The sequence below is a fragment of the Oncorhynchus mykiss genome, chromosome 27 (genome assembly GCF_013265735.2).
Source record: "Oncorhynchus mykiss isolate Arlee chromosome 27, USDA_OmykA_1.1, whole genome shotgun sequence".
Lineage (NCBI taxonomy): Eukaryota > Metazoa > Chordata > Actinopteri > Salmoniformes > Salmonidae > Oncorhynchus > Oncorhynchus mykiss.
In genome coordinates, this window is record NC_048591.1 from 28935863 (window position 1) to 28949995 (window position 14133).

The 14133-nt window shown below is 45.7% G+C and overlaps 1 protein-coding gene across 6 annotated transcripts; it reads left to right on the top strand.

Annotated features, from left to right (window-relative positions):
* The first annotated feature begins 967 nt into the window (after window positions 1-967).
* cep295 (centrosomal protein 295) lies at window positions 968-14108 on the top strand. 6 transcript variants are annotated; one of them, XM_036964784.1, is made up of 28 exons: window positions 968-1410; window positions 1513-1713; window positions 1897-2021; window positions 2116-2209; window positions 2455-2568; window positions 2661-2801; window positions 3005-3188; window positions 3470-3616; window positions 3782-4036; window positions 4158-4258; window positions 4437-4643; window positions 5180-5247; window positions 5534-6329; window positions 6557-6869; window positions 6994-7206; window positions 7377-7453; window positions 8770-9037; window positions 9138-9335; window positions 9444-9622; window positions 9744-10125; window positions 10271-10462; window positions 10653-11209; window positions 11375-11482; window positions 11639-11711; window positions 11841-12137; window positions 12308-12395; window positions 12511-12610; window positions 13935-14108. In XM_036964784.1, exons 1-28 carry the CDS (start codon window positions 1312-1314, stop codon window positions 13974-13976), a joined length of 5619 nt encoding a protein of 1872 aa, XP_036820679.1. In that variant the 5' UTR covers window positions 968-1311; the 3' UTR covers window positions 13977-14108. The 6 variants fall into 6 exon arrangements, with proteins under 6 accessions (XP_036820679.1, XP_036820681.1, XP_036820680.1 ...); XM_036964786.1 differs by having other exon boundaries at window positions 11375-11422; XM_036964785.1 differs by having other exon boundaries at window positions 10274-10462.
* Window positions 14109-14133: the final 25 nt, after the last annotated feature.

The following is a 14133-nucleotide window of genomic DNA, read 5'->3' on the forward strand; positions in this document are numbered from 1 at the left end:
ATCTGTCTGAGTACGTCTTTGGTCAACAATGTAATTACTAGATGGTCAGGTTCAATTTAGTTCCATGCAGATAGACAGGCAGACCCACATCTCTCATGAGCTGGTGCAGGTTGTGTTCTAAAACGTAGAGGTGGTTGTCAGGTTTGGGTTTCTCTGGAGACGTCCTCTGGTTCTTCTTCTCTCCAGTGGAGTGACACCGAGAAACGGACAACTGGAGACCTGCAGGGAGGATAGACAACCTTAACGGTGGTGTAATACAGAAATCTCCAAGAGTAGGACTCTGCACACCTGACGAGGGGTGAATAACAGCAAAAGCATCTCCGGACACTTAGAACGTACTACTCAAGGTAACACAGACAAAAAAACATTTAAATGCATTAATTTTGCAGGGTTTCATGGAGTATGAATTTTCCATAGGCTACAATAACCCTCCTAAAAGCATTGTAAAGAGTCCTCACCTGGAAAGGGTTGGGAGATGATCTGGTTCTTGACTACGATGTGGGACTTGATCTAAACTGCCTCCCGGGACAGCAGAGCTAAGATCTCCTTACAGAGTAGTAGATCTGTACTAGTACAGAGGGATAGTGATATGTTTCAGTAAGATTGTATTTTTAACATTTATAGCAATGGTTATCAACAGTAGGGATGGAACGTAAGTCGCTGAAAGTTGAAGTTGTGGTGGCATTTGCAGAGAGGTACTTGGGTGTGCGAAACTTGACATCAGAAGAGTTACAGGGTGTTTAGTGGTGATGTCCCACCCTTTCAGTTTGTTGGCATGAGGTAGGACTAAATATATATAAATAGTGGAGTAGGGTGGTGTTATTTTTTGTGAGTGTGGTGTTAAATGGTAGGGTATTTATTTATTTTTTCAAGCAAAGTATAAGGGAGTTGTACTCCAGTCTAGTAGGTGGCGGTAATGCAAGATCGGCCACCTTTTGGGCATGGTGGAGCGCATCCAATCACATGATTTAGCGCGGTTTAAAATACAGGAAGTGACGTTTAACAATGAAATAACGCTTTCACTCGTTGGCATGGATTTCGGCTAATAAACAACACTTTGGAAGGGGATTTTGTAACGCATTTGAACGTTAGCTACTTCAAATTAGCATAGTGTTTTCTTTAGCTAATCCATCAATATTTAAACAATCTAGATTGCGAACGGGAATATTTTTCCTACTCTGAAGTCTCTGGTGCTAGCTAGCTAGTTTAGCACAACTGGCTGGCCTTTGTTTGTCATGGGTGTTTTTCAGACAGTGCCGTTGATCAGCTAACTAATATTTTCGCCTTTCAACATCCCTGAATTTTATAAAGATGAAGAGAAATGTGTCTCGATTACGGTTAAGTCCAAATGAAGAAGCTCAACTCATTCGAGAGGAACACGAGAGGAGAAGGAAGCTGCGAATACAACAGGTATATAGTAGCTAACACCTAACACTCGCTCTCAGTGACGATGCTTACACCCTGTCAATGCATACACTACCAAATGGTAGCTAATGATCAGCACTCTCACAGGTGCGGGAACAGGAGCGGTATATCGCTCTACAAATCCGCACGGAGGTGCAACTGCGAAGGGAGCGCGAGCTACAAAACCTGGCAGAGGAGTTGAAGGGGGAGTGGGAGCAACAGCAGAGTGAGAAACTGGAGACCCTGCAAAAGTTATACCAGGACAATCTCCGAATTTTGGGAGAGGGACATAGAAGTGCCAAAGAAAATGTAAACACTCAACTCTCAACCTGTATCTTAGCAATGTGTGATACATTACAAGCTGCCAGTGTAACTTGACTGGGTTTTGTAAGATTTTTTAAGCAACTTGGGTCATGCCCCAGATCACAAAATACCGGTGTCTTTACTTCACTATACAACTGGTTGATCAATGCACACTTCTTGTTTCCCCAGGAGCCTGACTGGGAGGCAATTGCACAGAAAAATGAGGAGAATCATGTTCGGGCAGATGAGCGCTATCGAGTAGCCCTCAAAGAGCTCAAATCACAGAGACAGAAAGATCAGGAGGAACAAAATCGGTGAGGCTATCAACGGGATTTTATTTGGTCAAACAAACACTGGCTTGTTACATTGTTTGATATTAAATCTGGAATGTTTTTCTTCTCCCTCAAGTTTTATCGAGGCTAGGAAGAAGTCCATACAGGTGGAGAAGCAGAGGGCAGCAAAAGTGGCCAACTTCCCATCCCTTCCACCCAACCCAATTGAGGTACAATTTAATGTTAAGGAATCGGGCACATTGTGAACTATGGCCATTGCGATGGAAAGTTCTTAATCAAAGGCACCGTAACAATGGAATATAGAGCTCTCCTTCCAAACCCACATACCATTCTTAAAGCACACATTTAATTAACAATATTCTATTGTAGTAAGAGCAAACAGCAGTCTCAGTAGATCTTACAATTCCAGCAAATATATTCTCAAATTTTGTGCATTTCTTTTTACTGTTAACAGAGTATTGAGTCAAGGAAGCTGCATGCAGTGAAGAAATCAGACGTGGATGCCTTCTCTGTGACTCACTATCATATGCCAGAGACTGCAGTGGACAGGGAAGTCTACACAGCAGAGGTAATCTATCTTTAAAAGTTCAAAAAGATGTAATGGCCCAGTGTGATATATTGTCCTCTTTCTATTTTAACCGGTGTGTTTTGTTCCCCCAGCCAAACGCACAGGTGGCGGCATTGGAGGAGATGCAGCGCCTGCAGGAGCTAGGACAGGAGGAGCAGAGAGAGAGACGGGAGCAGCTGGAGAAGGCTCGTCTCAGGGGTAACCACGCGCTGAGGAGGGAACAGCTCACACAGGTACATACTACTGCTACAAACACACTCGCCTTGTTCAAGACGATTCAAGTGATAACATGAAAAAAAAGTCAATGTACAACTTTCTGCGTAACGAGGCTAAACCTGTCCTGAGATGTTAAATGAATTCCTGAAATCCTTTGAATGCATATTGTATGCGTCAAGGCCAAAACAACAGCAATACCGGTTTGTTTTGGCTGTATCAGGACCGAGAGCGCCTCCTGGTGGAGCTTGAACACATGCATCAGACAGACCTTTTGAGACGCAGGCAGGTGATGGCTCAGATGCCTGCCCAGATCTTCCAGCCGCTCCACAAGAGACAGGAGATGAGGGAGGACTGGCAGAGGGATATGGAGTTCGCCTTCGAGGACATGTACACTGGAGAGAGGAGTAAGGAGGGGTGATCCAAATCATAATACATTTTTCATTGTTTTCTCTGCAGCAATGTTTTTCTACTCTGGCCCCGAGGACAACATTTGTTGGTATTGTCATGGTGCGTAGATACGTTTTACTTGATTGAAATGGAGATATTGACTCTATCCCAGACAGAGTAGTGTGGACACACATTATTATTATTATTATTATGGCACCTAATTAGTAGTTACCATTAGTATGTTGGACTGGAGTTTCTCTTTCGTCTAATTAAACCTGTACTGATCTCTTGCCTGCAGGAGTGAAAGGTGACCTGGTGCTGCAGCTGGTCCCAGAGCCTCTCCTAGCTGTGTCCACTGGCAGCCAGGATGAAGACCTAGACCTGACCCAGGAGGCCACCCCTGACCTTACACACTTGGCTGGGGCAGAGGAACAACAGGATGAAGGTGAAGAGATGGATTAATTTCTGCTTTTCCAGCTTTGGTTAATGTTTGATTTACTGACTATCATAGTATGACCATAGTGTTGTCAAGAAAGGTTATGTGGAAACTGTAATAAATGGAGTTGGATCGTGTGCGCGAAATAAACTATTGTTTTGTCTGTCATTGTAGAACCATCCAGGCCTCTAGGTGGCGCTCCCAGACAGGCCTTGAAGAAACTATTGACCCGCATCAGGTCACAGAGAGACCAGTGGAGCTACCGGAGGCTGGTTGTTCCCCCAGGTGACTGCCGAACTACTCCGACAGCAGAGTGCGACACGTCCGCAGGCATTACGACCATTGAGACAGGTTCTCTGGCCAGTGAGGAGAGGGGCCGTCCTTTGACCACTATTTCCAGACTCCCAGACCCCTCTCAGTCAGCCCAAGGTTAGCGAGCACTTTGTAGACCTTCTTGATTTGCTGCTATAAGGTTGAAGGTTCAAGAAAAGCATTTTTTTCTGTAGTGTTTTTTTCTTAATGATCCATTTCATGTATTTTATCTGATTAGCTATAGAGACAACAGAAGAGTCCATAGTGGCTGGTACCCTGCTCCATCCTGATAAACAAGCCATCAAGATCCACACATTTGAAACCGAGAGGAAGAGGAGGGTGTGTGTATTTGTATCTCTGTATTCATGCATGTCCATAACATGTCTGCAAAATAGATCTGTCTTGAGTGGGAGGGGGGGGGGGGGGTGTAAAATAAAGTGAATGATTAACCTTTCTGGGAAAGTGCCTCTAAAGCTGTAAGCTCATAGTTTGCCCTGTGGTTGCCTCTGTTGTGCAGGAGGAGGAGCTGGAGAGGCAAAAGCAGGAGCAGATAGCCCTGCTACAGGAGTTAGAGGAGAAGAAGAGCAGGCTGGAGCTGCTGCTGCAGGAGGCCCAGCAAGAGAGAGAGCAGCTGCAGACGGCCATGAACCAGGACACACCTGCTGCATCTGGAACACAGAAAACACCAGCCCAAGACGTCAGCCCTGCTGCTCCAACTCCCGAGGTGGGTGGGATTGTGTGTGAAGAGATGTGGTTGTGGTGGGATTGTGTGTGAAGAGATGTGGGTGTGGTGGGATTGTGTGTGAAGAGATGTGTTTGTGGTGGGATTGTGTGTGAAGAGATGTGGTTGTGGTGGGATTGTGTGTGAAGAGATGTGGGTATGGTGGGATTGTGTGTGAAGAGATGTGGGTATGGTGGGATTGTGTGTGAAGAGATGTGGTTGTGGTGGGATTGTGTGTATTTATCTGAGCCATGATGTGAATCAATAATACCCTGAATTATATTTCATGATGGTTTCTACACTTGAACTGAGCTCTCTGTGTGTGTGTGTGTGTGTGTGTGTGTGTGTGTGTGTGTGTGTGTGTGTGTGTGTGTGTGTGTGAGCCATGATGTAAATCAACATTACCCTGAACTGAAGTATATTTTCAATATATTTCATGATTGTTTCTACACTTGAACTGAGCTCCGTGTGTTTGACTGTGTTTCCACATATGCAACACATATGCAACACTGACTTGTTCTGTGTTTGTCCCTGTGCAGTCAGCTGCTGAGGATGACCACTCCAGGAGAATCAGAGAGTATCAGCAGCGTCTCTTTGACCAGAACAGGTGTGTTTCTCACCCTGGCTGATTCATATGATGAAATTAAAACAGCTGCCTATTGCTGATTTGTGTCTCATGTGGCAGGTAGCCTAGCGGGTTAAGAGCGTTGGGCCAGTAACTGAAAGGTCACTGGTTCAAACCTTGAGCGAGGCACTAAATGCTCATTTGCTATGGCTGACCCTATCTGCCGTATTTGACTATATATATATTTAAACACCTAACTTATGTCTACTTTTATGGATGTTTTGGTCATTTATCTAAAACAAATATTTTCAATGTTTCAATCTCTTAGGCTTCATAAGCAGTCCGTGGAGGAGGCTCGCCGGCGTCTGGAAGGATACCAACGCACGCTAAGAAACCGCTACTCTGGTCAAACTAGCTCAACATGTTTCCCTCCTGGTACCACAGCCCGTCTTCTACCACACTTTAAAGGAGGAATCAATCCCCCGGCAGTGCCCCTAGAACTCCCCTCTGGTTCTGCCCTACTCCCCTGTCTCCCTGTAGCACTTAGTCCCCACTCTAGAGCTCACACCCCTTTGGACCTCCCCACACAGGAGCCCTCCATCTTGGCGCAAACTCTCTTCCTCCCTGGCACTACAGTTGGCTCGCATATTAACTCCAGAACCTCACCAGTGCAGCTAGAACCCACCTCTGAAAGCCTAAGGGACCAAAGAGCAGGTGTATGGCTGGCAGAAAATGTGTTTAGTAGGGTCACAGAGGATGTCCCTGAGAAGCTACCTCTACCCTCTACCTCGTTAGACCCCCAGTCCTACAGACCACATCCTGTTTCCCTCCACCCTACTCCACACATCCCACTCCCATCAAGAACTGACCCCATCCCACCCATCAACCCAACCCTTTCAGAAGGGGGGGCCCCGGTAAATCCTGGGTCTGTCCTGCGGGCCCCGGCCAGGTTTGGGGAGGAGGTGGAGAGGCAGAGGCAGGAGCTACAGGAGGCCCAGTGGCGGGTGGAGGCCCAGAGGGAGGTGCTCTTCATGCAGCAGAGGGAACTGGAGGAGGAACAGAGGGAGCAGAGGAGGAGACAGAGGGAGGTGTTACAGGCACTGCTCACTGCTGATGACACACAGGTAAGGAAACAAATGACACCTTAAGGGTTTTACCTGCTGTTACTAAGGCAGGTCTGCTATTGGTTTAAAGTGATTCAAAAAGTAAGTAAGAGTAACACTAACATGTAGAACTAATAGTTAGCCCAAACATGTACATTATGCATGGATATACTCTGCCAACTGACTATAAAGTAGCTTACCAGCCATATCTGTCTGTGTCTGTCTCGATCTCTGTGTGGCTCCACCAGCCTGGTCCAGAGACCACTGATGGTTTGGGGTCAGAAGTCCTGGGGTCAGAGCGTCTCCGTCTGATGGCAGCTCTGCTTCGGGCCATCGAGGAGTCCAATGGGCAAACCTCAACATCGGTAGAAACCAGTCAGAGCCAAGATGACACACTCTACGTCCAGAGTTCACACTCAGACAGACCCGCCCCTCACCCACTCCCCCACCCCCGGGCAGCCAAACCCCCGGTGGCCCGTGCCAGGCTGGCCGTCATGGAGCAGCACGAGCTCAGTGCCATCCAGGAGGTGGAGACGCCAGCCAATGCCAGCCTGATCACAGGTCAGCCAGCCACACCCACAGGGGGCACCATACACCACACGGCAGTGGTCAACTCTAGTAACCACTTGTATACATCCTTCATAAACAAGTGTGTATCTCTAACCAGCTTCTGTGTATTGTGCAGAAGAGAGTGTGGCAGTATCTATTGAAAGGGCAATCGCAGAACAACAGGACCACTCGGGCCACTCTGAAAGAGGTCACTCCAGCACCTCTGTGTCCAGTGCATGGGAACACACAGCTGGGACTGGGAGTGAGACATTAACCGGGTCTGGTAGATCCAGCAAGCTGTCCTGGAGAGCGAGACTACAGCTGGAGGCTGGTGCCTCTCCTGGGCCTGGTAAGGAAAGGAGGAATGGATGAAGGGGAATAGAGAGATATCTTATGCCAGGATGGTTACCACAGGAGTATAAGATAAGGATCCTTTCACTTTTATAAGCTTTAGACTGATGGTCATGGAGTCCTCTCAGACATTTTCAATTACTCTAATCCAACTGTCCTATATCCTAGATCCCACCACAGCACTCCCAGAACGGTCTTATCACTCCTGTCAGTTTGGGAGAGGGGTCCTTGGTAAATCTACAGAGGTAAGGGTTTTTACTGGTTCTATTTCCCCCTCCGAGGTCCACCATATTGTGGATACATGATAAGTTGCCAAATCTGAGGGTTTGTGGTCTGTCCTACAATACCATGATATTGCATGAGAAGCAGTTTTTTGTTTTGTGTTTGTCTTGTGTTCGTGACTGTTTGGGTTTCTGTTTCCTTTCTGAGCATGATGTCAATCAATATTACCCTGAACTAAAGTATATTTAAAATATATTTCATTATGGTTTCTACACTTGAACTGCGCTGTGTGTGTGTGTGTGTTTTCTTTCTGAGCCATGATGTAAATCAATTGTTCCTGAAGTATATGTGAAAACATATTTCATGAAGGTTTCTACACTTGAACTGCGCTGTGTGTGTGTGTGTGTTTTCTTTCTGAGCCATGATGTAAATCAATTGTTCCTGAAGTATATGTGAAAACATATTTCATGAAGGTTTCTACACTTGAACTGCGCTGTGTGTGTGTGTGTGTTTTCTTTCTGAGCCATGATGTAAATCAATTGTTCCTGAAGTATATGTGAAAACATATTTCATGAAGGTTTCTACACTTGAACTGCGCTGTGTGTGTGTGTGTGTTTTCTTTCTGAGCCATGATGTAAATCAATTGTTCCTGAAGTATATGTGAAAACATATTTCATGAAGGTTTCTACACTTGAACTGCGCTGTGTGTGTGTGTGTGTGTGTGTGTGTGTGTGTGTGTGTGTGTGTCCTTTCTGAGCCATGATGTAAATCAATTGTTCCTGAAGTATATGTGAAAACATATTTCATGAAGGTTTCTACACTTGAACTGAGCTCTGTGTGTGTGTGTGTGTGTGTGTGTGTGTGTGTGTGTGTGTGTGTGTGTCCTTTCTGAGCCATGATGTAAATCAATTGATCCGGAAGTATATGTGAAAACATATTTCATGAAGGTTTCTACACTTGAACTGAGCTCTGTGTGTGTGTGTGTGTGTGTGTGTGTGTGTGTGTGTGTGTGTCCTTTCTGAGCCATGATGTAAATCAATTGTTCCTGAAGTATATGTGAAAACATATTTCATGAAGGTTTCTACACTTGAACTGAGCTCTGTGTGTGTGTGTGTGTGTGTGTGTGTGTGTGTGTGTGTGTGTGTGTGTGTCCTTTCTGAGCCATGATGTAAATCAATTGTTCCTGAAGTATATGTGAAAACATATTTCATGAAGGTTTCTACACTTGAACTGAGCTCTTTCCAGTGTTATTTATAAACCGTCGCTATGTTATTATACCCTTCCTGTCTAACCCTGGTGTCTTCCTGTGTATTGTGTCCCTGTCATCTGTGTTGCCCAGTTGGAGAGCCTGTCCTTCCAGTCAGCCTGTAGACCCTCAGAACCTGACTACCTGTCCTCTACCACCATCTCTTCTGGAAGCTATGCCACCACGGACCCTGAACACACCTCCACGGACCCTGAACACACCTCCACGGACCCTGAACACACCTCCACGGACCCTGAACACACCTCCACGGACCCTGAACACACCTCCACGGACCCTGAACACACCTCCACGGACCCTGAACACACCTCCACGGACCCTGAACACACCTCCACCCAAATAGGTGTGTGTGACTTGTAAATTGAGTATATACCAATTCGGTCTTGTCAGAAATGAGTTACATTTCAAATATATATTTTATCTTCTCTTTTTTCCCCCATTAGACTCTTCCCTGCTCATGGCTGGGTTTGGAATGGGAGGAAATAAAAAGACTGGCTCCTCTTCATCCAGACACAGTTCCTGTAGGGGTGTATCCGGTACCATTTTAGACTCACTCATACACGGCAGCAGTATCCAGCGCATCATAGACAAATACACCAGGGAGCTCAACTTTTCTCTTAGTACTGCTGGGAACCAGATGGGTACACACACAATTTCTCTCTTTTTGATTATAGTATCCTATAGTAGTGAATTTCCAAACGGCAGCCTCTTACAATTCCCCTTTTCTTACTCTTCCTCCTCCCATCCAGGTCCATCTGCAGTACTAGAGGGGTCAGTGTGTGAGGAGCCAAGCTCCTCTGTGTCGCAGCAGAAGCCCTGGTCTAAGCTACTGCAGGAGAATGAGGGACCAGAAAGGTCACCTGTTTGGGAGGCCGACCCACACTCTCCCCCCTCGGACAGAGAGTCAGGAGCTCAGGGGCAGGACCAGGTGGGTCCATCAACACCCTCGTACTCCATTCAATGGCATTATGGGTTCAGAGTAAATATTCAAATTTTTAGTATCAACATTAACTAATTCAAGGCATCTCTTTTTAAAATGTTTTGTTAAGGAATGGGACAACACTGTCAACCGGATCATGGATCGCCTCTCAGACAAGTCCTCCTCATTGGTTCTGGACCAGTGGCGGGACTCCACTTTCAGCCCAATGACTGGCCAGCCCTCGGATAAGTCATCCTCGCCGGGCCAAGGGTGGGACTCTACTTTGAGCAGAATGATTGGCCAGCTCTCAGGTCAATCAACCTCACTGGACCAAGGGTGGGATTCGACTTTGAGCAGAATGATTGGCGGGCTCTCCAATCAGTCAATCTCTGTCAGCCAGCGACTGGACCAGTCATCCCAGTGGCTAGATGAAGTCCAGGATGAGAGCCGGGTGATGAGGCCTCTGGCTGGAGAGCTGGATGAGTCTGCTGCCCAATGGAGTGGGAGCTCAGGTAACCGAGTCAATGAATATGGATGAAATATTACTGTGTGTTGGCTTGTGTTATTGCATGTCTTATTTCAGTGTGTAAGAGCACATTTCTTGCTAATACTATACTGAAACCTGATTTTGTTTTTTTGTTTTTTTTCATACATTAGAAGCTGGTGGTTCTAACTCCCGAGGCTGGGTGGATCTGAGGGTCTCGGGCCAGACAGGAGTGTTTTCTGATCCAGAGGGAGCCTCTGAATCCCAGTTACTGAGCAGCTCCTCTCTCCCTGGACGGGAGCCCCCACACTACCAGAGCCTGCAGCACTCTGGGGCCTGCTCCCAGGAAGAAGACAGGACTGGGGGTGAGTCTATTAGTCGTTTTCTAATGATGAATCGGAATTCCCTGATATTCTTTTTTCATCCTCCATTTCCTGCGGCATTCACACTGACCCACCCGCTAACTAGTATTCCCAAATCCCTCGTTTGTTGTGATGATATGGCTTAGGTACTAGGTTCTGACTGTTAATATTTTTTACCTCTGTTCTGTCTCAGTGGATCCAGCCTCCGACTCCTTCCACCCCCTCCTGGCTGAGGTCACGCATAACGAGACAGCCGAACCCTTCATGACCTTTCACCTTCCAGAAGAGGAAGTGGAGGGGCTATGTTCCCACGACGAAGATGGTGACCATGAAGCACCTGCAGGGGACCTTGAGCTCTCTGCATGCTCAGAGGAGTTTGAGGATGACACAGACCCCTCCGTCACCTCTGAAATGTCTCCTGAGCGCCTGAGAGGAGCGGAGGAGCCACCTCAGCCCTCGCCCGCCCTGCACGACTCCTTGTACCAGCTGACCATATCCCAGTGCCTCCCCCATGACTCTGCCCTGCAGGTATCCCCTGGAGCGGAGGAGGTTGGTCTAGCAGCCTGTGAAGATGTCTCCACTTTGGACATGCCACTTGAAGGAGGGGACACTGATATGGAGAGTACACCAACACCTCAGAGACTTGACAAAAGAGGTGCTATTAAAATTGAGGACCTGGATGCAGGAGAGCCAGATGATCAGCTATGTTCAGAGTCAAAGATCCGCCCTCCCATCTGGGAGAGAATAATGGTATGTATTTCATGACATTTTTTTCACTATTAAAATGTTTCCCAGACTTTGGGTTCAGTGAAGGGGTTGTGTTAATGGATGTCACTCGAGAGGTGGGCTTTGAGAAAGGAGTCTTGTGTGCTGCTATTGGTTGATCTGTGTGATGTCTTTCTCCTCCTCTCTTAGGAGGTGGGCAGTGTGAAGGGGATTATGGATGAGTCCATGCTGACCCTGGTGAGCCTGACAGACACCACACTACAGGGCCAGGAACTCACTGAGGAAGGAGAGATGGAGGTAGAAGAAGAAGATGCTGAGAAACAATACATTGTGGAAAAGTTGATTGCCCAATGGCCAGAGGAGTCTGAAGACTGAGTAACTGAATCTCGTCTAACCTCCTCTGCTGCATGCATTTTGTTGGGTAGTCCCTGAACTTGGTGTGATGTTTTCTAGGAATCAAAGTCGACGATGTTGCCAGAGGAGGACGCCAGTCTACAGGAGAAAGAGACAACCCCCTCTCATGCAGGTGAGAATCAGAAGACCTGAAATGTCTCTGGTTCCTACTCTTCTCTTTCATTCTCTGAATCCTTTCTTGGTCTTTACAAGGTCTTTAAGTGCATACATGAATCCTTGGTTATACTTGTTTTGTGGCAAGTGATGCTACTGGAGTTCCAGTCGTGTCCCAGCGTGAATCTACAGGAGGCCTTCCAGCAGAAACGCAGTGCCCTGATCCAGAGGTCTGCCCGCAGGGTGGAGGAGATTCAAGCCAAGAGGGATGAAGCCAGAGCCAACACAATCACCAGGGACCAGTCTGACCCAACCACTGTTCAGTCAACCACTTTTAAACCCAGGAGAGAGGGGAGGAGTGCAGAGTCAACCCATGCAGGAGGGTATGCCAAGCAGAAAAAGCAACAGCCAAAGCCCCAAACTCCCTTGCAGCCTCCCATGCTAGGTAACAATAGAATAGACTAAAATAAGTATAATATTGTGTTAACAACCAACCAACACATGGAAACTCTTGGGGAAAGAAAGTGGGATTAGTAATGGGTCAAAGACTTGGTCTTATGTGTTGTAGAGTGTTACTGAACCGAGTCCTCCTCTCTTTGTCCTCGGTGATTGAAGCCAAGCTGAAGAAGGTTGGGGAGGTGAGGATCAGCACTCCTGAGATAAGGAAACAGGACGTGGCTGAGATGCATAAGAGAACAGAGAGGTAACAGGTTATTTCTGTTTTCTGCTTGAACAAGTCCCAACCACACATCACATTAACATGATCTGATATCCGACACGTTTCTCTCATGACCTCCCTCTTGGTTGTCTCTCTGCAGGTTGTACAGCCGACTAGATGAGGTGAAGCTTCAGAAGGAGGTCAGGACCAGACAGGAGGCATATGCCAACAACAGGGAGAAGGCCAAAGAGTTTCATAAGGTAACATTTAAAATACCCCAATGTTTAAATGAATGAAATATGATATTGGTAGAGCATGGCGCCAGGGTTGTGGGTTCGATTCCCACGGGGGACCTGTATGAAAAAAAGTATTATAACTTCTTATGGATCAAATCCCGTTAGCAGGATTGATTTGACAACATCCGGTGAAATGGCAGAGCTCCAAATTCAAATTAAATTATTAGAAATATTTAACTTTCATACAATCACAAGTGCAACACACCAAAATAAAGCTTAACTTTAAGCTTGTTAATCCAGCCACCGTGTCAGATTTAAAAAATGCTTTACGGCGAAAGCAAACCATGCTATTATCTGAGGACAGCACCCCATCAAACAAACACATGACAATCATATTTCAACCCGCCAGGCTCGACACAAAACTCAGAAATAACTATATAATTCATGCCTTACCTTTGAAGATCTTCTTCTGTTGGCACTGCAATATGTCCCATAAACATCACAAAAGGTCCTTTATTCCGATTAATTCTGTCGTTAAATCCCCAAAATGTCAATTTATTTGAGGCGTTTGGTTCAGGAAAAACACTGGTTCCAACTCGCCCAACATGACTACAAATTATCTAATAAATTACCTGTAATCTTGGTCCAAACATTTCAAACAACTTTCCTAATCTAACTTTAGGTATTTTAAAACGTAAATAATCAATAAAATTTCAGATGGGATAAACTGTGTTCAATAGCGGATAAAATCAAAGTGGAGCGAGCTTCAGGTCACGCGTCCCAAACAAAAGAGTCCACTTGGCTCGACTCCCAGAAAGGAAAGGGCTACTTCTTCATTACTCAAAGGAAAAACATCAACCAATTTCTAAAGACTGTTGACAACTAGTGGAAGCCATAGGAACTGCAAGCATATTTCTATTAAAACGGCTTGCCATAGAAAACTAATGGAAAACAGATTGACCTAAAACAAAATATTCCCTGGATGGATTGAGCTCGGGGTTTCGCCTGCCAAATAATTTCTGTTATACTCACAGACATTATTCAAACTGTTTTAGAAACTTCAGAGTGTTTTATATCCAAATCTACTAATAATATGCGTATCCTAGCTTCTGGGCCTGAGTAGCAGGCAATTTACTTTGGGCACGCTTTTCATCCGGATGTGAAAATACTGCCCCCTAACCCAGGGAGGTTTTAAAATGTATGAACTCAACGTAAGTCTCTGGATAAGAGCGTCTGCTAAGTGACTCAAACGTAAATGTAAAATGATATTGAAATTTAAAGTTGGTTGATGTACATCAACATTAGTCCGTTTTGAATTTTATATGAATTCTGTTTTCTCTCTTTACAGAAAACCTTACAGAAGCTACGGGCCAAGCAGTCTTCGCAATGATTTTGAAGATCGATTGCTGTTGTCATGTGTGTTTGCACGTATTTTGTACTTGCGTGTATACATTGTATTTTTGTGCAATTTGTAATCAGTAATTTAAAAGATAATATTTGTAATAAAGTGTATATACATAAATTAGTGTTCAGTCTATTCATCACTA